This window comes from Taurulus bubalis (genome assembly GCF_910589615.1).
Source record: "Taurulus bubalis genome assembly, chromosome: 19".
NCBI classification, from domain to species: domain Eukaryota; kingdom Metazoa; phylum Chordata; class Actinopteri; order Perciformes; family Cottidae; genus Taurulus; species Taurulus bubalis.
In genome coordinates this window covers 9,747,829-9,773,851 of record NC_136607.1, presented here as the reverse complement: position 1 = coordinate 9,773,851, position 26,023 = coordinate 9,747,829, and the positions used below count along the sequence as shown (strand labels likewise).

The window sequence follows — 26,023 nt, the reverse complement described above, 5'->3', positions numbered from 1 at the left end:
TTTCTCTATCCAACTTGGACAAAAAACCCTGCTCCGCTTCCACATATGTATCACTGCAGTGAGCACTCAAGTCACCCAAAATCACAAATTACAAACTGTGCAGACCCTTGGTTTCGATAAGGAAACACCTGAGGAAGAGCAACAGATGGACGATGGTATTGAGGGTGATACTTAAAATCAAGTGTTAATGCGTGCTAATTATTGGATGCCTGGCGTAGCCTCCGGAAGAACTCAGTTCAACAACTTCTCTCGTTCTCTAACTTTATTTACTAAATGTTTACAAGCAAAGTAGTAAGCGCTGCAATTGCAAAAGCAGTGAGTGGTACAGCCAACACGGAGGTTGGGCAAAGAACAACTGCTCCACCAACGGAAGTGGGGCCTTTCATACACAGGTTATCGTCACAGGTTCGTCTCGCCTCGTCTTAACATCTGATTCGCTCTATCCTGTCAAGAGGAGGAGACGTGTTCTCATCTTTTCTCACAAGACTGAAGCGTGAAAACGACCAGTCAATATATATGTCAATATACTGATAAACAGTTGTGAGTGTTGAAGTGCGCAGGCGTGTGACTGACTTCCCTTGAGAACTGAACATTTCATAGACACAACCAACTCCAGCTGCATAACATAAAACAGTTATGAGAATGCGTATTATATTGTTTTTCAGGATTATTGTGATCACATAAAAAAAAGATAAAGCATGAGACAACCATTTATTCATGTGTCCTACCTAAAAAAGAGTAATTGTCATTAATTATTGACCGCATGAATTGAGCCTGAACAATGCTTTTCTATAAATATGGTTGTAAACAGGCTTAGGGTTAGAAAGGGTTACAAATTCATATGGACAACAGGTATTTATTGTTGTTTGTTCTGCTGTAAACAAAGTCAAGCTATTAACTACATGGATCAAATATTTTGGGCATTATGAATAATTAGCTTTCCTTTTATGTTGCATTTCTAATTTTACCTCTTCTCTCCCCTTTTTGTCGCCATGCAACAAAAACAAAAAAATGTACTACATATATTGATCGTTGCCAGAGAAAACATTCTCATTACTTTGGTGATCCTAAAACTTTTCCTCTAGTTAAAGGATCAATCGGCCCACTTTGAACATTTATAGTTTCCAGACTTGTTGCATGTTAACATGCTAAACAAAGATGGTGAACATGGTAGGCATTACTTTTTTAAACATCAATATGCTAACTATTGTCCATGTAAGCATGTTACCAGGCAAATGTTAGCATTTAGCTAAAAGCAATTCTGTGCTGAATTACAGCCTTGCAGAGCTGCGAGCATCTGCTGAACTCATCTGTCACACATATTGACAATTGTTAACATAAAGACATATCAGTGTCTGTCAGCATTACATCTATTGAACTTCTCCTCTATGTCTACATTATTGACATTATCAGTGAATGAGGTACGTTGAACTTAATTCATCTCATAGTTTGGATATTTTTCACTGAAAGTTTTAGTTGGAAATAACTTTGAGACTGAAAATATACAGTACTGTCAGAAAACAGATTTTGCAGCGTGCGCATCAATGAGATGAAGAACAAAAATTCATAATTGCCATATGTATGCAAATTACATCAATCTGAAGCCATTATTGAAACAATTAATCTTTGGCAAACACTAAAACATTTTAATCACGATCGTTACAAATGGTTGACTATTCATTATGCCCTCTAATTAGATCATAAATTGTATGAATACACTGTTGTGGGAGGTTTTGAAGGATGTGACACACTGGGGACAAACACAAAAGCCAGCTAGGACTGATGAAGTGAGCTGCATTAATGGCGCTGGGAGCCGTGGTTGTTGAGGAAGGTACTAAATTCCGGTTCTCTCCGGACTTCATCTGTGAGTGATTTATTGACTGAATGACTGTCGGTTTAAGCCTGCAGATGTGAGTCAGGTGATGCAGGAGATCACGATCAGGGGTCAAATGTTACTCTATATCATTCAGCCTTCCTGACGTTAGGTACGATCGATATTCCTGACATCATTGATTAAATGCTTCCTGCTGGTGTGAGTGAGCTGAGTGGGCTATGGCGGCAATTTAAACATTCTTGGTCTAGATGTCATGTGTTGTTGTATTTGTCAGTGTTGCAACATTTGTGCAAAGCCATGGGAGTTTTGGCAATGTGACAAGAAAGATGTCAGCCATCACGGTAACCCAACATTTCAGACAACGTCCGTCTAAAAACTGTCACAATGGTGCCACAAAATGTTTGCAAAGTGTCAGAGAATGGCCTCTTACTGAAAAAACCCGAAACACTAGAAATAGAATAATTCCATCTCGGTTTCATTCACAGTCTCAAGGTTGAGTTCCCATACAATCTCAGCCATCTTGTCTGAAATGTCTGCACAATCCTAAGAATTATTGGAAAATGCCGAGCTGCCATCGCAGGTGAATCAATTCAGTCCTGATCTGTAAAAGCTGGCATGTCAACCAGTACATTAGCCCCATTTGCACTTCATTATGTGGACCAGTGGGCGCAGCAGGCTCCACTACATATAGGGAAATGCCACTACATAGTCATCTGGCAAGGGTGTGTGTGTGTTTGTGTGTGTGTGTGTGTGTGTGTGTGTGTGTGTGTGTGTGTGTGTGTGTGTGTGTGTGTGTGTGTGCGCGCAAGTATGTGAAAGAAAATGAGAGTGAAAGATGTGATGGCAACAGAGAAAAAGAGAGGTAATCAAAGAGAAGATAGAGGGATGATTTAGGGGTAGAATAATTGACTTTGATGTTGTCTTGGATAGAAACACAACAGATAATCTCTGCTGGTTGCTGTGCTTTTCTTTTGTTACGAAAGGAGACCAACAAAATATATAATAAGGGGGTGGGGGGGTCTGAGGGATTATGTTTGAGTAAAATGTAATCTGTGTTGACACAGGTTGTGGAGCAAGTCAAAAGTCTTGGAGTCTGATTTCTAAACTTAACATACTGTGGAAATACTGATATAAAACATTACCAGCATGAAAGGAGGTGGTCACCATGAACTTGTGTAGGAAGCTTTAAATGAAAATCTAAGATTTTAAATCATTTGAACAAAACAACAACTGTCGAGACAAAATGTCTGACCCCACTGCATCGCTGATGGTAAACTGCGATAAAGTAAACTCAATAACATCTTTTTTACTGTGTTAACAACCTTGCGAGACAACTTTATCCTTACAAAATGGTTTCATCATGCACTGTTCATGGTGTGCATTTCGAGAGGCTGCAGTGGCTTACTTTGCACTCGCTGGAGAGTGCATGCCTTACATCACCAAAGGAGCGGGTCGGGTGAATTAAGGGCTTACATGCAGGCTGACCGTGGACTTCTGGCCGTCTCACACTCACAGAAAAACAATCAGTTTATATGCTGAGAAAACATGATTTCTTTCTTTCTTTCCATCAAAACATAAACACAGACCTCTGCGCAACTTTATTCAACATTTTAGGATTTCATATCAATCCCAGAGAACAAATATTTGTTGTCATCATGTCTATGCTTACAATTGCATTGCGTAAATAAGAAACCAACCACTTTCTCTAACAATCTGAGACTTTGTGCCCAGCAGCCCAATCTTTGAGTAATACTAAATAATCTCTGAATATTCACAGATATTTATTTTACCACAGCTGGTTGAGATAACATTTCATGGATTTCTGTCAGGTTTTTTGTTTATTTATTGGTAAATCACTGTTGTAAATCATGCAAAGATTGCTTTCTGATTTAGAATTAAAATTGTGACACCCGTAGATCTGACTAGAACTCTATTTGTCTGTGCCAGTCAAAATGTATTTGACTATTTACTTGATATGCCACTTCTATGGTTAAGGATTGGTTAGATTTCAACAACTTCAACTAATGGCCAATGTGAGCAAGAGACTGGGACACCCAAGTGGCTTAAGAGTTAAGATGCTGACCATGAATTGCAAGGTCCCATAAGTCTGGCAGCGACCTTTAGTGGGATGCTGTCTGTGTCTCGTTCATTTCCTGTATTCTTTTCACTAACACGATCTAATAACACCCCCGACCAAAAAAAAAGACCTCGTGGGCTCATAGACAAAAGTGTGACATTTGGTAACATCCATTTTCAAGAGATTGACCAAACGATCAATGCTTTTGTTTTTCTGGTGGATATGTGCTTATTTTATTTGGCCCATCAACCCCTGACCTACATAGCCTTTTATGATACTCTATTATTGACATTTTTTTTTTAAATAGCTCATGCAAACTTGCACCATAAGTGCACTTTTCTTGCATAACCTTCTCCATAGTGTCCTGCAGCAGTGATATGGTACCGGGGGAATGGTTGGCTGTTGGTGTTTTAACAGGGATGACCAACTCACTTCTCTCCTCTATGGCTGGTAGTGCTTATCAGCCAGCACCATGCCCTGAGCACCGCCTCCACCTCACAAGGCCACCAGCACCTCGACTGCCACTGGATGTTTACACTGATCCCTTCATAGAGGACTCCCTTGGGCTGCTGTCTCAGTTTGTGTTCATGTTTGTGTGTGTGTGTGTGTGTGTGTGTGTGTGTGTGTGTGTGTGTGTGTGTGTGTGTGTGTGTGTGTGTGTGCACGACTCCCTTAGGCCACAACACAGCTTGTCTAAATTGAGCCTCGTGGAGTGACAATGCCGGGTCTGTTCCTCCAGACCACAGTCAAACACTGCGTGCCAGGGGACGAGTGATGAAAGAGTGGACAAGGACAAGTGCTCATTCAGGCCTGAGCCCCCTTGATGTGAACAAAAAATATAAAAGCAATGGGTCAAATATAATGGCTGCATGATTTCAGCCACACAATATATACCACATTTTTTTTATATTTTGATATTCTCAAACAGGTCTGCCAGTTATAGAATGAACACCAAGACTTGCGCGGTGCTTCTGTGACAATAGCCTGTAATATGGGACAAAATTAATTTTCGTAGTACATGAATGCGGCAACATTTAAAATTAAATGGGGACCCTTTTATATCAGGTCACAAGGTACAAATCAAGAAAAAACATGATATAAATCACAAAATAAAAGAACATGTTAGGTATCAAATTAAACATAAAATTCAGGGCTACAATAATATCCCCATGTACAACCTCTAAACACAACTCAAACAATAAATAGGATTCGGGGTTAGGGTTAGGGTGAGGCTAATTCGAACAGTGCCTCCATTGTTAACAGTGCACACAACAGTGCTGACAGAGCTAACAGTAGTAACCTGAGGGGGATGCCATGTTAATGCTCTGAATATAATTCTGAAAACCCTTAACTCACATGCGGTGAGGATTTATACACATACCAAAAATATGTTGTATGACTATCTGCTAGGCCTTTGCTTTGTTTGATTGAATTAATTCATAGAGAAGAACAATCAAAGTGAGCAGAAGGTTTAGAGTGGTGATGGCTTCACAAGATGCAGAAAAGTACAGAAAGCAATAAATAAAGAGAGGACTAATGACTTGTAAATTACTTCTAAAAAGGCAAATTGTGCCAAAATAGGAATCATTGATGATATGAGGTCATCTTTTAGCATCATCCACAAAGCCACGCTAAACATATTGTCAGATTTTGAGTAGTGATTTTTCTTATACACACTGAAACATGCCCTTGAGGCTGTTGAGTAGCACTTAGCTAAGCACTGAGTAGTCAATACACTGCAGCCAATGTTAAAAACCCCATCCATGCTTGAAAAAGTCTTTCATTCGTCATCCAGCAGAAGAAAAGAACACAAGCAGCAAATTGAAGCCTCAGCTGGCCACTCTGTCAGTAAGGGGCGCCTTTCTGCTTCCTATTGCTCATTTCACTCCCCATCTCTTTCAGGCCTTGACACTAACCAGCAGGAAGTGGCTGAGACAGGCCAGTAATTTTCACCTGACACATGGTGTAGGTGTGTGTGTATGCACGTATGCGACTTTCACCAAGTCTTATGATTATTGAAACCTTCACAGGCGCCTCAAGAATAATGAGTTAGTCTCGCTAATTTATGCTGCAATTTGTGAGGATAAAAAAGGGAATAACTACAAATTCGGATGAGACGGTTGATGAGAAGACAAGGGCATCAAAATAGTTAACAGTGAGTGAACTTTGGAGACATGAGGTTAACTGCAGCGGAGCTGTGGCTGGTGATGAACTGAAAATTAAATGAACGTTCTCTCACTGTTTTTGTGCTATCTTTAGCCAAGAATATTATTATTATTCTTGAGAACCAATCTACTATTGAGAAGACTCCAATGCAGCCACTAAAGCAGACGCAGGTGGAAATAGGAGGGAATTGGTGTGCTTTGTGTCAGTTTGTATGTCAAGAGAGCGAGACATAGAGAATCAGAGTGAGTCCTCTGGGCCAAAGCACAGCTTGTCTGTACTGAGAACAGTGGAGTGACTCTGCCAGATCTCCTCCAGTCACCGATGTTGTGGGCCAGGAAAATGGCCAACTTGAGGAGGAAGAGGGTAGAATGATCCTCTAGGACTTTGCAAATCTTTACATAAGAGCAAACAGAAACATTACAGCTGCACAATGCAGGTGTGTGCAGCTACATTTGAACCCCAAGTGCCTGACACAGATGTCAGTGGAGGCTGAAAGACTGCTGTGCAAAACACCAGAGTTTAGGCCCCGTTTCCATTGTATTAGACTTGAAAATGAGGAGACATGAAAATGTTGTCATCAATACAGCATATCACATATACAAACTGCCCTATCATCTGCATGAAATCAGATATCACTGTTGTAAAATAATAAATAATAAACAAACTATTTACATCCTATAATTGTTAAATAGACATATTTACCAGTTCAAAATGCTAATATGATGTCAAATAGGGAAAACATCTACAGTTTCAATGACACCGAATAATTTCTTCTTTCAACTATCTGATTTGGCAAGATTTACCTTAGTTACACACACAGAAACTGTCACCAATCACCATTATAAAAAATAAATAACAAGGCATGTGATTGTTTATGTATTTCTTAGTGTCTAATATATCACTGTATAAATGGAGTCTCTGTTTAAATGCAGTAAATCCAAATGATTATAAAACAGATCAATGTCTCGTTAATTAAAACAAGAACAAGACAATCTTAAGCTTCCATTCTTGAATCTGAATGTTTGTTTGCTGGCTTATCTATTTGTATGAAGATGAATCATACTGAAGGCCCCTTGATATTACATGAACAAAAGGTTGTCTTTAATGAGGTTTGATCCACCTACTGAATAGTTAGTTTTGCATACGATGAGATATTCAGCGGCACAACATAAGGAGATCAGTTCATCTATAAGCTAAAAGAGCAAATATATAACAAATAAGGCCTGCCCTACATTTATCAAATCACCGGCATACAAAGCAGTGATTAATCCATTTTCACAGGAAACCAGAGTGATTCGAAGAAATCTCTTGTTAAATTAGTTCCCAACTTGATCTTATCCAAGATTTCTTCTAACACAAGGGATAGTTGCATCACCTTCTGGGCCTTGTTAATGAGTATTTCAGTCTCCACTGGAAATTATACACTGTAACTAAACTATCGTGGAAATTAGAGGAGAAAAAAGCCCTCGGTCTTTTCTAGTTTTAACATCAACATTTACTCTTATTTGACACTGATTATTATTATTTTGTCTCAGGTGTGTCATTTTCCTCACATACAGTACTTATATACAGGACACGTTTTTTCAAATTAACCAATTATTGCAGTTGCACTGCCTATTTAAAGGTAACCTTTACCCCAAGATCTTCAGCCTTTTGGCCTATGAAACAGTTGCATCATACTCTAAGTAACTTAGCCGGTGCCTTAATATCTACTCTATCATATTAGTGGAAGATTTGTTTTAGTTTTATTTAGGTGTTTAAGGCTAATGTGGATTGAACAAAACGATGGATAGACGCCACTAAATGACATTCAAAGAGGCCGCTATGCAACTGAGTCATTAAGTTGAATGGCAGTGAACAGGAGAAACTCTACGCTTTTAAAAGACAGCAGACGTTGACATAACTCAAAAATAACCAGACAATTCAAGTTTTTCAAGTCAAAACATCCCAGATATGAGACTACTTAGTGTCAGTTCAACACCAGAAATAAAAGACATGTATTGTAAACTCAACTTCACCCTGTCAATCAATCACCATTCCTGTTCAAATATTTTTATCTAGTGAGGTTTATTCTCATGTTATTTAACATCAATACTTTTAAGCTAATTATAATGTTTAGAGAACACAAACACACATTTGCCAGTTAACTGATGGTCACTGATAGTTATATTATTTCAGTCCAGTGGCGAAAAAATAATCTTACAGATCTCATGCATGACACACACAAACAGAACCACATCTGTAGACATAGTATGTGGACACACAGTCACTTGCATCTTTCTGCTAATCAGTGTACACACACTGACAGACACACACACACCCACACATGCAAACCTCTGAGCAGATCAAGGCTTATCCACCCACAGTGGTGATAGCGCCACAGGATGATGAAGGCTTGGGCCCAATGTACCAGCTTATATCTACAGATCAATGGCTGACCTCCCAACCAGCCACAGCCCGACTGACCAACACTACACCGCTTAAAGCCCAGCCAAAGGCACTGCTCCAAGCTGCATGCTCAATATTATATCAGTCTAATGATTCTCCTCGGGATCCCAAACTCGTCAGTTCATTTTTTTCTCTGTTAGTCTTTCTAGGTCTTTGTCACTGCTTTTTGCTTTTGTTGTCACTATCTCGAAGTATGTATTTCTGCTTGTGTCTATGAAGGGAATGAGACCTTTTCTGGGAATGAAAGAAAAAAACATAAGAGAGCAATATTTTTGGAGGTGCAGAAGGTGAATTTTAACATTCTGTAACTATCATTTCCAAAGCCAAGAAAGTGCTTTGAAATATATGAAACCAGGAATGAGCCTGCTGCTGTAATACAACCAAAGTTTCCTTCAGGCATGAAGCCACATGAACCCACTTTGGCCAAAGGCATTGATCTTGGTCAGCCAAGCATGAACTGCATACAATCTCACAATCTGACTAATGGCACATCAAACGTGGCGCGAATTTGATGCGTGAGTAGATTACATGCAAAGTCAATGCACAGACGCAATAGGTTGCGGAAAAGCGTTTTTTCCCGCCGGGCGGCGCGAATGAAGCGTTTGAGGCAACGCGAATTCGCGTAAGTTCAAATTTTCCAACTTGCTATTGCTGTCTGAATCAAACTGCTGCTGGTCCGCCTGAATTAGCCTGAAGTAGCCTGACGTAGAGCAGTTCCTGGATAGATCGGGGAAATTCACCGAGCTGTGTGCGTTTACGGATGGTGTTATGAACCCAAATACAAGGGCGTTTGATGCTCCGACGTTTACTTCCACAACAAGTATAAAGCAGAAATAATGGTTATTTATTCCATGGTTGATCATCGGAAATGATAGCTCTTTTCACGGACATAAGCAACGGAGATAAGCCACGCCCCCTTTGACGCGGCGCGGTTGGTGTGAACACACTTTTATTGTCGAGCGAGTAAACTGACGTGGTAAACGCGGCGCCAATTTTCGCACCGCGTTTGGTGTGAACGCAGCATAAGCATACTAGTTATTACAAATGAGTGAAAACACATGTTTAATCATTTGAACAAGCAGATCGCTGTGATGATTATTATATGCCAACTTAAACTAATGAGACTTTTTCTGCCTGTCCGTAGTTTTAAATGTTGGTCCTGATGCAACATGCATCATGGTGCTGGAGCAGGAACTCCCTCAGAGGCGGTTTTGAGTAGTTTGCCAGATGTTTATATTTGTCTGTCTGTGTAAATATTTTATCACTGCGATAGTGTCGAATCCGTGCAAGATTTAGTCATGAAATGTTACGTGTGTATAGCTGAAATCAAAATGAAGGCTGATTTTGAATGTTGTAGGAGGTATTTCATGGAGAACTTCATGCCGATGGTCCGATTTGGTGTCACGGCTTTTGTGATCCTATATCGCATTATGGTCTCTGTTATGATTAGTTGTGTATTATGTTATTCACCTTTAAAAGACATTTGTGTAAGCAATTACAGTGGCTGACTATTCTTGCGAAAGCAAGAGGGAGAAAGCAGACAAGCGCTAGGAAAAGAAAAGACCTTCAGTCAACAGGCACAGAGGTAACAGGCTTGCACAGATAAGACCAGGCCAACTGCACAAACATGTCTTTGCAAATTTAGAGATGCAGCTCTTTTTATTTGATTTGATTTTTTTAGCCAAAGCGAGGCATCGATTGCAGTTAAAATGGCTCGTGTTTTTGATGTCATCTAGGACACCACCTTTTAATGATAGTCACTGAAAAGCTCCCTTCTGTGGTTTCCACAAAGATTCACAGAGAAATTGTGTGAATGAAGCCAGGGAAGCTGTGGCATAATTCACACAGGGTTAGTTATCATTACTAGCAAAAAGTAAATGTTTTTAGAGTACTTTGAGTAATAGCAACATCTTGCTGTTTGCATGCTTTATTTTTTCGTCCTCTACACTTCGTCTTACTTTGCACGGCAGCTATTCTGGCAGGTCACGAGATCACGCTGGAAATATGACACGTATCACACAAAAATCCATCACGTCAAGTTCAAGTCATGTGTACTTCCTCTCTGGACTTAAACGTACTCTCTGAAACCCTTCTTTATCGTTTCTTTGACTGCTTCAATCTTTGTGCATCTCTCCCCCGTCTGAGGGCGATACAAGTCCTTCCAGTATTTAGCTGTGATAAGTAAGAGCATTTTATTTGTCTTGGTGGCAGTTTCTTAACCAGTCTCGTGAATGTTGAAAACCACAGCATTGAATCATTTCTCCCCCCCTCTATATTTCTTTGCCTCAAGTCCACATTCAAATTTGCATGCCTTTGAGTTTGTGTTATAGCTGTCAAGTCTGTGGGCTCAAACTAATCAAAGTAAATCCTTATGAGAAACATGCAGGATAAACAAGTGATTAGAAGGCCTAGCTTGTGACTGTGAGAGAGAGCGACCAACCCACAGTTAGCCAGCAGAGCTTATTCTGCCAGGACTTTTCTACCTAATCCCACCCTGTTTGTCACCCCCTCCAGCCCTACATATATCATATTTAACTCAGACTGCAGGAGCTGGAGTTCACAGTGATGCAGAAGTTGGAGTAGAAGTGTAGCCTGGAGATGTTAACAACAGCAGGATAAGTAAAGGATTTGCAGCAGCTGTTACAAAAAAAATAAAACTCCCCTTGCGACAATCTCCTCTCGTTGGTGCCACAGTAGATTTCTGTTTTATTGTAGAGAGCAGTTTTCCTTTTGGCTTCGACAAAACTGTGAGAAAATTCTCAACGGAAATCCAGATCGTTGGTGTCAAGGTTTTGAGATGTCACCGTTGATGTGCGATCCTAAGAGCTGCACAGTGCATACAGAACATAATGGTTGTAATGATTCATGTTGATAGGCCAAACTCATACGTTTGCCCTCACAAATGATACAAATGATTTGTGAAGGCTTTTCTAATCTGCACAGTATACACCACAAAATATTGGTTGTGGCCTGAGGGCCACCATTTAATAGTTGTGGTTGTTGTATGAGTGTTAAGCACATTAGCCCTAGGGGTCCCCTAATTAATTACAGCTCAAATGACCTTGATATGAATACCAGACTCTATCCAGACCCTAATCCGCCAATGTTAGAGGTACTTATGAGCGTTTTAGTGAAATGTTATAATCGCTTATTCATGTTGAGGAGCTTACGGAATTATTAAAATGTAACGATCTTTTAAAAAGAATGTAAACCGACACGTATCTTCTCACAAGGGTTACAGTACTTTAGCAATTTAAATTAATTAGACCAGAACTGTGGATGAGGAGATAGCACAGTTGTATTTTATTTTAAAACACATTTCCCATTTCCGTGAGATCAGAAAAAAGTGGGTCAGGCTTATAAGGGCACATTAGTAGTGCCTTGATTTATTAATTGATACAAGTGGTTATCTATCAACTCTGCTTCAGTTTAATGTGTAAAGGCTTGCTGAAATACACACTTGGCTATGGCTGGAACAACATCATGCCTGAAGAGTAATTTTCTCAACATCTACTGTTTCAACCAACTTCCAGGTTCACTTGTCTCCTCTTTAGTTTTTGACGTATTGTTCCACATAGCATCTGCTCTTTCGGTACAGCGCAAGCATGATTATTTGCTTCCATGTGCATATCTGAAGATAAGTGTGTCTATTCTGACGGACAGTCGAATGTGTGCACCTCATTATTTTTAAAACGATGAGTCGTAGCTACCAAGCTGTAGTTTATACACCAAAGTCCTTCTTATTCTATCTGGGGTTCAATGACGAGGAGCCTCACATTGAACTAGTCATGAACCATCATGCACAATTATCTAATGGTCCAGAGTCTGCAGTTTGGCTTCCAATAGCAATGTGGAGAGTTCGTGAGAACAGTGAGGATCTCACAACCAATATGAAAGAGGTTTAAGATCTTTGGGACTTTTTTGATATTCTATTCTGGGTCATGTATAGCCTGAATAGAGTGAAGAGTTATTCAGTCTTGCTTCTTGTGTCTTAGAAACATCTCTGATTGATTTGTGGTATCTTCTTGCTTTTTCTAATGCTCTTTTTTTCACAGCTGGACATTTTTCCCCATGTGCAGCTGATTCAGAATATAGTCGATTAAAACAAAGTTAAAATATTCTTAGTGAAACACACATTATATTATTTGTATGTGTAGAAAACTGCTTTTCTTGATTTAAAATCAATACTATAAACTTATATACATATTTAAAGCTAAAATATGTTGAGAAATGTGAGACACAACTCAACTGTACAGATATAATATTACCTATTCAACAATACATATCTAAATGTCAATACCAGAGCCAGAATTACATCAATGCACAATGACAGATCATAACAACATCTTGTGTGAAATTGCGGCAGCAACTGCTTTCTAAAAAGTTAAGCCAATGCAGAAGTGCCTTGAACTTGCATTCTCTCCAATAACTATCAGGGTGTGACTCCTCTGATTGCAAAAAGAAGTCTGATTGAGAAAATGACCCGACTTCTCACTTAATCTATTACCTCAGTAAACATCATAAACATGAGTTTATGGTCTCAATCTCTAGTTCTAAGTCATCTTAAATACAACATGATGTTCATTCAGTAAATTATGATCCCATTTTAGTAAACATAGAGGATAAAGCAGAGAATGATTTTTAGGCCGTGGCTACCATGTGATTGGCAGGTTGCTCCCACTGCATGATTTGGTTTGGGTGATGTCTATGTCTTGCTCCTTGAACTTTAACCCTTTCACGGTGAGTTTTCAGCGTTTGTTTGTTGAGGAACTCTAGGCTTCAAAAACATAGGACTTAGTAACTTCTTATATACATATAGTGTAAATTCCGCTTTGATTGTATCAAATCAATACAAAAGGAACAATGTTGTTTTCATGTCAGATGGTGGACTATGTATCTTGATACATGTTGAAACATCTGAGAGGGACAGACACACTTCCCTACAGAACCTACCACACATTTTCCACACACACTGTAATCATATCTCTAACCCAGATATGGAGCTCCAATCTCTCTCCTGCTCCCTTCATTCCCTCTGCTGCCCTTATAAAAGGCCTGCAAGACTTTCACAAGTTCAAAGCAACCAGAGAGAAAACCCGAAACAACCTCTGACCCTGTCAAAGTCTCAGAGGCATGTGTCCGTCGGATTGGTAAGCCACGTTCTTGGAGCCCTTTTCCAGGCTGTGGGATCACAACATTCCCTTGGGGACATGTAGCCTTTTCCAAAGGCAGATGGACAGAGCAAAGAAAAAAAGAAGACAGGCAGCATGGATGTGGGAGAGCAATACGTTCTGAGTTTCCAATGTCCAATAAAGTCATCAGTTTCAAGTGGAGAAAAGTGATGGAAAATCATTATGGTAGAAAATACAAGGATTCAAATCACTTGCTGCGGGCAACTGGTGATTGCTTTGTGGTGGCAGGGCCCAATAGGGAGTTGTATCTAAATAGTGAACGGTCTCCCCAGGCCTCAAATGACTAATTACTTATTACTGAGTAGATGAGGAAAGTCTGTGTTTTCAAAGTAAACACTGGTGAGCAGGCCAACTTAAAATAACAACTGAAAGGTGGATATGGCTAAAGGGGTAAATTGACTCAGGATTTCAGGAGTCTTTGCTGATATTTAGATATACAAAAACAAAGGGAAAGCAAGAGTATGATAGAAAAGGAGAGTCCATACAGAGAAAAATAGAGAGAGAGAGAAAGAGAGTGAGAGAGAGAAAGAGAGAAAGAAAGAGAGAAAGAGAGAGAAAGTATGGAAGAGAGACCAAGACAGAGTGGCAGATAAAATATGAGGAAAAGTACAGATAAGAACAGAAATAGAAATGGAAAAGAGACATAACTATCTTGGGTGACCTTTAACAAGAACGAATTCTCAGAGGGGTGAGGTCGAGATAAGGCTAATACACTGGGGAGAACATCTTTATTCCAACCTTTTCTCCTGCTGATATTTCACCAAACAACAGCCAATAGCAAACAGCCAAAGCCCACAACCTGTGATCCTGAACCCTGTTAAGGATCGGACTCAGCTGACGCAAAGCACTGCATCATGTCTGAGTAACTCCAAACTGGCCCTCAACTGAATGCCCTTCTTTATATATAACCCCAACAGTCAACATGCAAAACCTCTGAATAACCACAAAACTCTTGCTGACTGCTTGAGCTGGCACAGTATGAAGAACCCCATACTCATACCTTCGCACTCTCAGATATTATAAATTAATTTGCATTCATCAGCAACACTGCCCCTGGGGGGATCTGTGGGAATATGTTGGATTGTTTAGTCAAAATTACAATACAGCTGGGGCAGTTTATCTTTTGAAAAGCCTGTTAATTTGTTCAGGAGGAAATGGTGTTTTCATTTGCATGTTGAGTAGGGAGTAGCTGGAAAACTCTTTTCCAACCTGTTACACCTCTCTCTCCACGGCTAATGAGGCAGGGAATTACTGGGCCCACTGGGAGCCCTTAGCATGACAAACACACCATGACTTTACAGTTGGCTCAGGGCGGGTCCAATGCAATGTATGTGTGTGAGCGTCTGTATATCTGTGTGCACACATGTGATTGTGTCCGTGAATATGCATGACTGTGTGTGCAGAAATGTCTGTGTGTTTGTCCAGCGGCTAGGGTTAACAACCTGCATTTACATGCACAATAATTACATTAGTTTGGAATATATCAAATATAGCCAACTGTTCTATAAAATGAGAGCGACAATAGCTCTAGGTGTGCTGATATTGCAGTGAAACTAATCACTGTCCAGGCGGTGACTGGTCATGGAAATGTATGACAACTAAAGGACATATATAAATATCACTCACATTTGTTTCACCACATGAGGAACATGAATTATTCCTTCATGAAATTTTAAACTGCACTTATAGTACAGCGTTGGAAGTGATGGGATGCCAGGTAATTTCATAATCTTGTATGCGGCTGAAAGGTTCATGATGAATTATTTTGTTTCTTGACAGTTGACGGAAGCTAATGAAAAGCACAGCAGCACTGAGTGAAGACCTGGAATCAAAAGACACATTATTTTTAAGAGCAATAAAAAAGCCATACATTACAAAGATCAACTGTATTATCAAGAGTATGCCAAGATTTACAGTTTAAAGGACACATATATTCAAAATGCTGGCATTTGTCCTTCCACCGTATAATATGGAATCAAGATGGACAATCGGCCAACATAACATTCACATTAAGTCAGTTATTTGTCATAAATGTAAGTGTTGTACATGTTTTGCAGCAATCTGATTTATCTATATAAAAAAAAGCTGTTCAGTTTGATCAACAGTTTAAACTCCTACACAAAGGGTGTAGTTTTTTACTACTTTAGCTTTACTCTTACCAAACAATTTGTTCCCCTCCACGTTTGTGTATAACATTACTGCTTTTCCTACAGACTCTTGTCACTTTTCTGCACAGGATTTAAACACAGAGCAATCCACCTGAGCTCTACTGGTACATCTACCAGCTGCGCTAGTTTTCTCCTTGTAGGTCTGTGTGTAAGTCATCGTGGCAAAAATGTGATCCTGGAGGAACTTTTGAGTACTTTGCCAGGTGTTTCTATTATAGTTTGTCTGTGGACAGATTTTGTGAGCGCGATATCTTTGCAGCCATGGAAGAAGCAGTCATGACCCCCCCCCCCCCCCCCCCACACACACACACACACACACACACTCACACTTATCACCCCTGACTCAATTTGGCGTCACTGAAGGTGTGATCCCATCGCAAGATAGTCTCTAGTAACCACTGTGGAAGATGGATGGGTAGTCCAACTGAATTTAATGGTACGTCTGCACGTACGCTGCTGCTGATTGTATATGGTGAGGTCAAAGGTGGCATCCAATTATTCTCCCAATGTCCTCAAGAGTTTTCCAGTCCTATCAAAAAAGTGTAAGAGTAAAGTAGAAACATCTACTTATTCCAGTTGACAGCAACACATGTTGGAATAAAGGCTTTCCAGAGAGTTTATTTTGTCACGAGTTAGACTGTGTTGGAGGAGAGGGGAGGAAATGGATGAGAGGGGGTAAGATAATGGGGAGGAGAAGAGAGTAACTCCAGAGTACATAAATAGTTAATGATGCGTTTGCCACTCGAAGAAACTCACAAAAGCTACTTGTAAAGTAAACTGTCCATAAACACCCACCCACACCAGTGAATAGTCAAACACTGGCCGACAGTCTGCAAACACATACAGCGTTCACACACCAAGTCACAACAAAGATCCACACACTCTCACACACCCTCCAGCCCCCACCTCCTGTGATCAGAATGTGAATTCACACCGCCATCATGGGAATATCAAGTGCTTTAAGAGTGTTTTCAAGTAAAGTTTTTTTTCATCATCAGGAAATCCAACAACTAAGAGAAAAAGTCATTGAATAGCACCACAGGTTTATCCCTGTAACATAAAAGCAAAGCACAACAAAGTGGAGGCGAGATTAATCATCAGCGTCGGGGTGTTCAATTACAGAGTCTGGTAAGCTGGCAGTCAAGTGCTGTAAAGTAGTATGTGATTTTCCTTCACTTTGAGGTTTAATATTTTGGTTGCTAATGAGGTATTTTTGGTTGAATTTGAAGTCCCATCCCAACGGAAAACATAAAAAAGAGGAACTTCTGAACGATCAGGGTGCAACACTGGTGCAAAATGCCACTGAGAGAAAAATATCGCCTTTAAAGTTTCCATTTACACACATGCTGACAAATGTGATAAACACACACTGTGAGCGCTAATACTTCATGGGAGTTCATCATCACTTGAGCAAGAGGAAAAGCAATGAGGCTTTTTGGCAGATTTCCTGCTCACCCAGGGTTGACAAATTGCCGGGGCTCTCTGTCACAGCTCTACTTTGAGGCTGCTAACTGCTTCATCTGCCATGATTTAGATCTCAGGCATTAAGGTAGTCCGTGGAATGCATATTCCTTACACCTTAATTTGCATCACACAACAAGGAGAAATTGCAGTCACTTTGAATGGTAATTTGTGTGAAACAAAGCTCAATGAATCAATAACTACCTTGTTGTTGGGTGAAAACACCTCAGATACAAATTATCCACCGACAGGGAATTTTGAAGGTGAGTATTTGAAAACAATCTTCATAAAATGCGCGAGGGTATAATTAAGGTGTTATCCAGTCAAAGCAATCCCCTCTGGACTGTCAAAGATGTAGCTTGGAAGTCTTTACGCACTACAATATATCTGTAATGTTTCTCTAAAATGACTTGGAAGGTTACAATAAACACAAACAAACCTTCTCTGTAAAGCCCTTTAGCCATTGCAATTTAAATATGTATATATTTAATCTTTAGCAGTCAGTAAATCTCTTCTTAATGGAAGGCCGCTAAATTGTCGGGATGTTTTCAGATAGAAGATTATCATTTTGTGTAAGCCAGATAGCAGTGTAAATAATGAATACAAAAAGGTGATACCAAACCATAAACATGAGACCTTAACTGTAAACCCCAAACATATCTCTTCAAACTTTGTTTTCAGTTTTTTAGCTTTTCACTTACAACATCTTGTGCTTCCACTTTCGCTACAACTTTAAAATGACTACCAAGAGCTTTGGATTTTATCCAGAGACAGTTTGTCATGTGGCGAGCTCTTTCTTTGTCTCTGAAACAATGTTTTTCACAAAAACGCCTGCCAGCTGAAATAAACATTTACTCTGCAAACGCAAATCAGGAAAAACATCTTGAGTGTTGTCTTTGTGTGTTGTTCCACACAATAAGACGAGATAATTGATTACACAAGGGAAGTCTTGGTCACCACTGTCTTGTTAACGCTTCTTTTAATTTATGATATTATGTTTTTCATTTGCGATATCATGTTTTTCTGATGAGTAGACAAATGACCTAAATAAACAGGATTAATGACAAAACTGATGCTGGGCAGTTGACTAGCAGTGTCATGGCCACATTGTCTGTGGACTGGAGTCTGGTGTGGCAAAGCAAAGGCTTATCATACACACATTTTCTAATCTCTAATACTAGAGATTAATCCCTGATTTTGCCAACTGCAGATTATTTTGATTAAACAAGCTGTAAGAAGTAATGTTTCCAAACCACGACAGTGCCTACATGGCAGCACTGTAACTGTGTTGCCTGCAAATTAATTTCAGTGTATGACTCACAGAAACAATGATGAAGAATGTCCTCCTCTTGCATGATTTACACATACATGACAGATGGGTAGACTGTAAATGTTGACGTGTATTGTCAGATTTGTGACTGTGGAGGGTTATTTATCCCTGCTGCTTCCTCTAAGAGTCTACCAGTGCCCTTTCTAACTGCTTTTATGCTCAATGATGTCTGTTTAAATGAGTTTGGAGAGAGTGAGAGATAATCAGTAGCGCAGCAGAGTTAACGGTTCTCCCAGGAGGAGGCTGACTCACCTGAGGGTGAAAATTGGCACTGAAGAAAGCGTGGACAGAGCCAGAAAGGTCGAGAGTGTCTCTCTCTGCCGGATGGGTTTGGAGGGTGCCATCACCACAAAGTTATTGTCCAGCTTTAGCTCCGAGAGCGGCTGAAACAGCCTGACGCTCCCAATGCGCTGCATAGGTGTGTGGCCCGCGAAATAGCCCATCGGCCTCTGCTGGTCTGGGTGAACGGAGCTGCCTTTCCTTGAATCCTCCGAGCTGCATTCCCCGCTGTCCGTGGTTTGAACCATGTAGTAGAGCTCCACAGCAGTGCCCTGCGCCTGATCGGAGACCCTCTGCCTACCCGGTCTGACAGTGGGCAGGCTGAACCAGCTGGCAAGGGGCTCCAGCTCGGCAACACATATCCCCAGCTCACCTTTGAGCCTGCATGTTCCACGCACTTCTTGAGTCTCGTGGAAGGCGAACATCCGGACGCAGGGCAGCTTGTGGATGGCGCTGTAATCGTCCCAGTCTCTCCCCGCAATGTAGAACAGCACCTGAACCTTTGGCCAACTAGGGTGAATCCTCTCGCTGATAATATAGGTGTGGACCTTCCAGTTGAATGTGAAGAGAGGCGGCGACGATGCCAATGTCGGCATTGATGATGTCGTGAAGGGGGGGGTGTTAAATGGCCCTGGCGCGGTCTGCAGCAGCTCCAGAGGGACAGGATGCTGGACAGACAGCGGCCCGTAGCTGGCATTGATGAAGGGCATCTGCCGGGCCTGGTGGATGAAGAAGGACTCGGTGCGAGCCTGCAGGCTTGAGTTCCTCATTAAGTCCTGGTTTGCCTCCTGTAGGAAGAATGCTGACTCTGCATTGAGGATCCGGTAGCTGACAGGCAGATAGATTGGCATGGGGCCATACCTCTGCAGGCCCTCCAGGATCACCTTGCTATCCACCACTGAAACAAAGAGACAAAATGACTGAGTTTCAACAACTGAGGTAAAAACACCTGGAGTAATTCACTTCTGGTCATGCATCATGGTATTTATAGCGGCATGATGAAGATTCATTGTCTTAACCCGATCAACAAAACCCGAGCCAGGCGTGAAATCAAAGTGCAGAATGAGAAAAAATTGGAGGAAATAACTCGCGACCACATTTAACATAACATTTGCATGCATTGCCTGCAACCTAAGGCAATCATATCTACAGTCAATTCTTGCAGTGAATGTTAAATGGTTTGTTGGAGACATTTCCATATGATATCACCTTCATGAGCTGCTGCTCTTATTTAAAATAATTTGTTAGACCCAATTCAAAACACTTGCGTTAGTCTCTCGCTTATCAGTTTTGTCCGCATTCCCTCCAGCCTTCGATCCTTTTCAATGCGACAATCTGTTTTCCTCTCCCTCAATTTTTCCGTCTTTTGAATTAGTTTATCCCTGTTATGACTTTATCTCTTGTCTCCCTCCTACATCCCTTCCTCCTTCATTCCAATTGCCTTTTATGCTTCAATACTGTCGGATATAAAAAGTATACTGTCGGATATAAAAAGTTCCCCTCAAATGCCAGGTCAGACCCAACTCCACGCTCCAAACAGTAATTCTAATCAGGTTTGGAGTATGTCACAGTGTGAAAAGTGATAGAATTACAGACATTGAGTGCTGTCAATATGCATTTCAATCCTTCAATGCAACGCACAAAGGAAAAAGTAGGAGTTACTCCCTACTGTAAAACATTAAAACTAATTGTGGATGGTGGAGACAGCTTGAGGAAGATCTTGGAAAACAATATTGCTTTCGCTTTGTGAAGTTGAATTGGCAGTGTCATTTCAGCACTGCAGTTTGATTGATATCGTCTCTTTGCACATAATGCAAAATGTCCTCTTAGTACAAAATGTTACTGCTGCAACAACGTTATACAAAGGCAATTAGTGCATAGCATATGCTGTATGGAGTTGGAAAAAATATTTTTTCTTTACTTCAAATATTTCCTTATCTAATTCAAAAACTTCTACATTTATCAGTTTGCATTTAGACAATATATTGACATTGATCTACTTAAAAATGTTGCATACTTTTGCAAAACAAAACTATGTTTACGATTCATATCCCTAATGCTCAGGCAAATCAGAAGTCCAAACTACAATGTCTCACTTCCCATTGTTTTTAGAACACCAGTATGCACCTGTCCCTCGCACACCCTTTAACTCTCCTGCGTCTGAGGAGACGTGTCTCACAGCTTGGAAATCTCTGTGCTAAGGTATTGAAAAAAGAAAAAAAAAGATCTGTTTTGTATTGGTAACATTACTCAGGTGTCATAGTGGCACTGGTATCTAAAAAACAAAAAATGATACCCAGCATTTGTTGTCTCTCTCCGTCTTTTTTACCGTTTTTGCTCACATCGCGACTCACTCCTATCTTTAACTATCCGGTATGCCCATCCAACCTCACCTCAGCTAAATACTTCAAACCTGCTTCCATCCCGCTCTCTATCCTGTAAATCTTCCCCTCCCCCTGTTTCTCCTCACCATCAAGTTCCAGATATTTGGACTGATGGAGTAGCCCATGAGAGCCCATTGATTTTCTGTCTCGAAGTCTCTGTGCTGTTGTAGATGTGGCGTGGCAGTGATTTGTGATGATCCATGGCAGCACAACAATGACTGGCTTTGGTCAGATGGACCGAACTAGAATCAGACGTAGGAGGAAACAACCCTGCTCTCAAAACACTGTTTTACCTTAATGTTTAGGATACAAATACAAAATCCGGTCCTTCAATAACATTATTAAATCTGAACTTCGACATGCAGACTTGAGGAGGTATGTGTAAATATATATATATATACATATATATATATATATGTATATATATATATATACATATATATATATATATATATATATATATATACCACTAAAGAAAATTACCTCATATATCCATATAATAATCACCTCTCATAAGGAGAGCGTAGAGGAAAAAGGATATCATGTCTGTTTGGCTATTTAAAGTAATAGGGCAAGCTATGGCGAGCTCCTGGTGCTAACATGCCATTTTCATTATTTACCTCTGTGTCTGACTGTAACCCAGCCTCCTAATGGGGTGCCTAATGAATCGATCGGTGTGCTAATCTCTGATCCTTCTTCATTGGTTATGACTTTCATGTCCAGGCATACGAAGCTGGTTCTATTCTGCTGCACAAGTCCATTAGATTCTCAAATAAACACCTTTTTTTTCTTCAAAACACGTCCCTACCGCAGCACAAGTCATTGTGTCGGCTGACAAAATGAAGAAGAAGAAAAAACAGCCACACAGCTGAACCTAATTACAGAGCTATCTTCCTTATAACCACTTTAAAGGTAAAAAGTCTGACACTGATATGGTTAACAAAGCCATGGAGATAATAAAAATGAATCATAAATATAAATCAGTTGCACTATTATGTAAGCAGTTGCTTCTTTGTATGTCTTTGTGTTGCTAAGCTTCTTCAAACTACTCCGACTCCAGAGTTAACCTGTATTTTTATACCCCACTGCATCCCTGATGGGGAGGAATACAGAAAGATGTAAAGACATCCACTGAGGCTGTTCACAATGAGTGTTCGCTCCTGGTACACAGTTTTGAGTGAGAGAAAGATGTTTATACTTTAAAAGGACAAGATAGAGAGCAATGTCAAGACGGGAGCGGTTTCTCAGTTGGTGCTGGATCATGCTTACAGCACAGTGAGAGGATTTTCCCTTCTCCCTTTTTCTGTGGGAGTGACACAGTGTCCTACTTTCCACTATGACACAGATGACACTATAATACTATAACTACTATAATACTCATTACATCTGGAAAAAAAGTTGTAATTTGCAACTTCAGATTTAGAATATGTCCCTTTCCTTGACACCAATAGGACGCCTTGAATAGAGAGGCAAAGCCGGGGTGATTTGCAGCTTTGAGTTGCCCTTGGATTTCATGTCTGCAGCTACTGTACTTGTAAATCATGTCTGCAGGACTGTTTCTGCAAATGAAAAAGAGATGATTTGTGCTGATAACTTAACCCCTGTGGTAAATCCTGTCTGTAAAAGATTTCTTGGGCACTGCCAACCCCTCAGGACGCGGGCCGAGGAGTCTGAGCGCATATCACACATGCGGCTGAACCGGACTGGCCTCATCATCACACAGATGCTAGAATCAGGATGTAATGTCTTGATGTTATATTCATGTGGTGTGAGCCAGGGGGTCCACAGGAGCATTGGACTGCAAATTAAAATGCATTTATATATAAGTATTTCCCATGGAATTCCTACAGTATGCAGCAACCAACTTCTAAAATAAGCTCTCAAAATTGTATTAAAGCATTCACGTCCCCAAGACTGCCATGTGTGGCTTACATTCAAAGCGCTTCTTATAATCACCTGTTATTGTCCCTGGCGACCTAAGTAAAACTTCACCCAAGAAATATAATCCCTTCATCTTGCCTCCCTCCTCCTCTTCTCATCCTATCTTTATCCTCCAGCACGTGTGAATATTGCAACCAGTCCCTGATCAAACATGTTAAGTTGGCCTGACTTCAGTAATACATTCATCAAACAGATTTTCTTATATGAAATCTGTAGAGGGAGAGGTGTCCGAGGTAAGTGGTGGGAAAACGAACAGCAATGGGGGATGGAGTTTGGAAGTGATGGTGGATTGACTTTTTGTCAAGTGTTCAGAGGAAAATGGCCCACATTCAGCTTAGAATTAAACTCAATTTTTCTTATAGAGCCATCAGGAACACAGCATTGCACTCGCCTGCTTTAGGAGCACCTGTAAGAGTTCCGGCTGATGCAACTTCTACCGCCTCATTTCTCACTGCAAAAATACAACAACCACAAGTGGTCACTGACAAGGCCGGTATGGGAAATCGAAATCTGCCATCATTTGTCTGTACATACATTTTTTTAACTTTATTTCTACAGTTCTGTTTTGGTTTTCTACAGTCTCAAAGGAAAAGTCTGGCAATATTCTACATGTTTCTTATGGTTCAGAAGTCCTATGCAAAGACCAAAACCGCAATTAACTTATCCTGCTAACGAGCAAAACTTGCTATAGCTTATTCCTCTGAGCTCAAAAACACATCACATACTTTTGCAACTGGTGACATTTTCCTTCCTCACTACGAACATTGGCCCTGTTTATTTAGCCTACATAAATTCTCAAATTAGATTAATGCACAGCCGAAAGTTGTCCTCCTCAAATGTACTATTTATGTTTCAGTAACAGTTGCCACAGACTTTGACCAAACTCCCTAACGATGTCTCAACTGTGAATTGTCAAAGAATACTAATAGTTTTCTCATCAGCCTCAGCTGTACGTTATGTTTAGTGCTAATTAGTACCTATCAGCATGCTAATATGCTAAATGCTATAATGGGGACCATTGTAAACAATAGTCTCTGCTGTGTCTAAGCTAACTATAGTGGCGAGCATAGCAGTACACTTTACAAATTTAAACAGTACATGTGTGATTAATTTGGGAAGATTAGTGTTGAACCAGTGGGCTTGACGGGGAGAGTAGGGTTTTTATTTCTCATTGGATTCATTTACGGTACCTTTTAAAGCAAGATGCCTGTAAACCTTCGTTCATCATTTTACACTATTTGATGTTGACTGTAAAAAGTTATTTATTTCATGCTTAAATGAGTCCCTCAGTATCTTTCAACAGAACTCAGTCATAGTGTCAACATCTTTTCAGCAGCCTCAAGGACTAAGTGCGCAGATGGACCGAGGTATTCGCAATTATTGTAAAATATAAATGAGAGGCTCAGAAAATCACCTCAAGACACATGTAAAACTAACCATATCATGTAATTTTCATGCAGTTTGATGCTGTTATGTTGTGCCAACACTTTACTGACTGTGTTTTAAAGAGTAAGGTACATCTTGTTTTGTATTCTAATAGTGACATTTATAAAGCTTTATGAAATCCCAAATGTTCATAAATCCACAAGGTAAAACATTAAGATGTGATCTTTATGTGGCATTTTCTTTTGTTAAACATTTGCTCTATGTGGGAGCTTGCTTTGCAGAGGGACTGCTGAGGGGACCATTGAAGTCACCATCAATGGACCTGCTGTCGGTCAGCATGAGACATAACTTCTTTATTTTCAGCCACAGAACAATGCAATGTGAAGCCTATTTGGGGCACTTGGAGGGCTGGATATAAATGTCAACTGCTGCTCTGATGGAGAAAATGCCATTGGCAAAGTCAAGAAGTTTAAAAACCTTATCAGAGACAGTTTCTGATCTAGTCTTGTGGGTGCACAAAGGGAAGAGGAGGCTGAATGTCTCCAAAACCTCCGAGCAGCACGGCAATCAGCTAAGCTATTGAAAACCCGCCAAACTATTTTAATTGCTGCATTGACTGAGAACGGGTTTTAACAAATATAATCAAACATTTTACTATAATAATACTATCCTACTCAAAAGCCAAAAAGGTCATCCATTTACATTATTTCTGTATGGAGTTTATATGAGCCAAGAAGAAGAATGTCCATTATGCATAATATTCATTAGGCTCACCCATTTACAATCTTAAAAGGACACTTTGGACCCTCTTACATTCAGTGCATGCTACTAGATATAAAACCGTCTCCAGTGGCGGACAATATAATCCCCTGGTTAGTGAAATGTCCTGGGTGATAGCTCAACACAAACAAAGCACACAGCAACACTAATCCTTCTAAGTGCCCATCACATGCACCCTGACACTGCAGGGGAACCGGGGAAGAGCAGAGAGCCCACTCCCAGATGGAGGTTAATCTGATCACATGAAAGCAAAGCACACCTCATCTTTCATCACTCGGCAACACATTTATGCAGCAATCGATAGGTGGAATCATATTTTCCCCTTTCAGAGAAATGAGAGAAAATTAAGTATTGTGACCCAACCAAGATGGATGGGGTCGGGCTTCATAGCTTTCAGATATCAGCAATAAGCCGAGGCCTCGTGTTTCTTCAAAACTTGAGTTGTTTTCATCTCTGATAAATCATATAGCTTCTTTACTTCCAAGAATGGCCTTTGGGTCATTTCCGTCGATAAATTCCCACAGACGGCACAAAAGTAATTTACAGTATGCTTGTCGTCTCTCTCTCTCTCCCAAGC

At 40.3% G+C, this 26,023-nt stretch overlaps 1 protein-coding gene across 1 annotated transcript in view; it reads right to left on the bottom strand.

The window, feature by feature from the left end:
- The window catches only part of LOC306751679 (transmembrane protein 132C-like), a gene marked incomplete at both ends in the record, with an annotated part of 129,514 nt that overhangs the window by 67,186 nt on the left and 36,305 nt on the right, over window positions 1–26,023 (bottom strand). Inside the window, one exon of the mRNA XM_079235294.1 lies at window positions 18,929–19,853. Within this exon, the coding sequence (XP_079091420.1) occupies window positions 18,929–19,853 (925 nt within the window). The remainder of the gene's footprint in view (window positions 1–18,928; window positions 19,854–26,023) is intronic.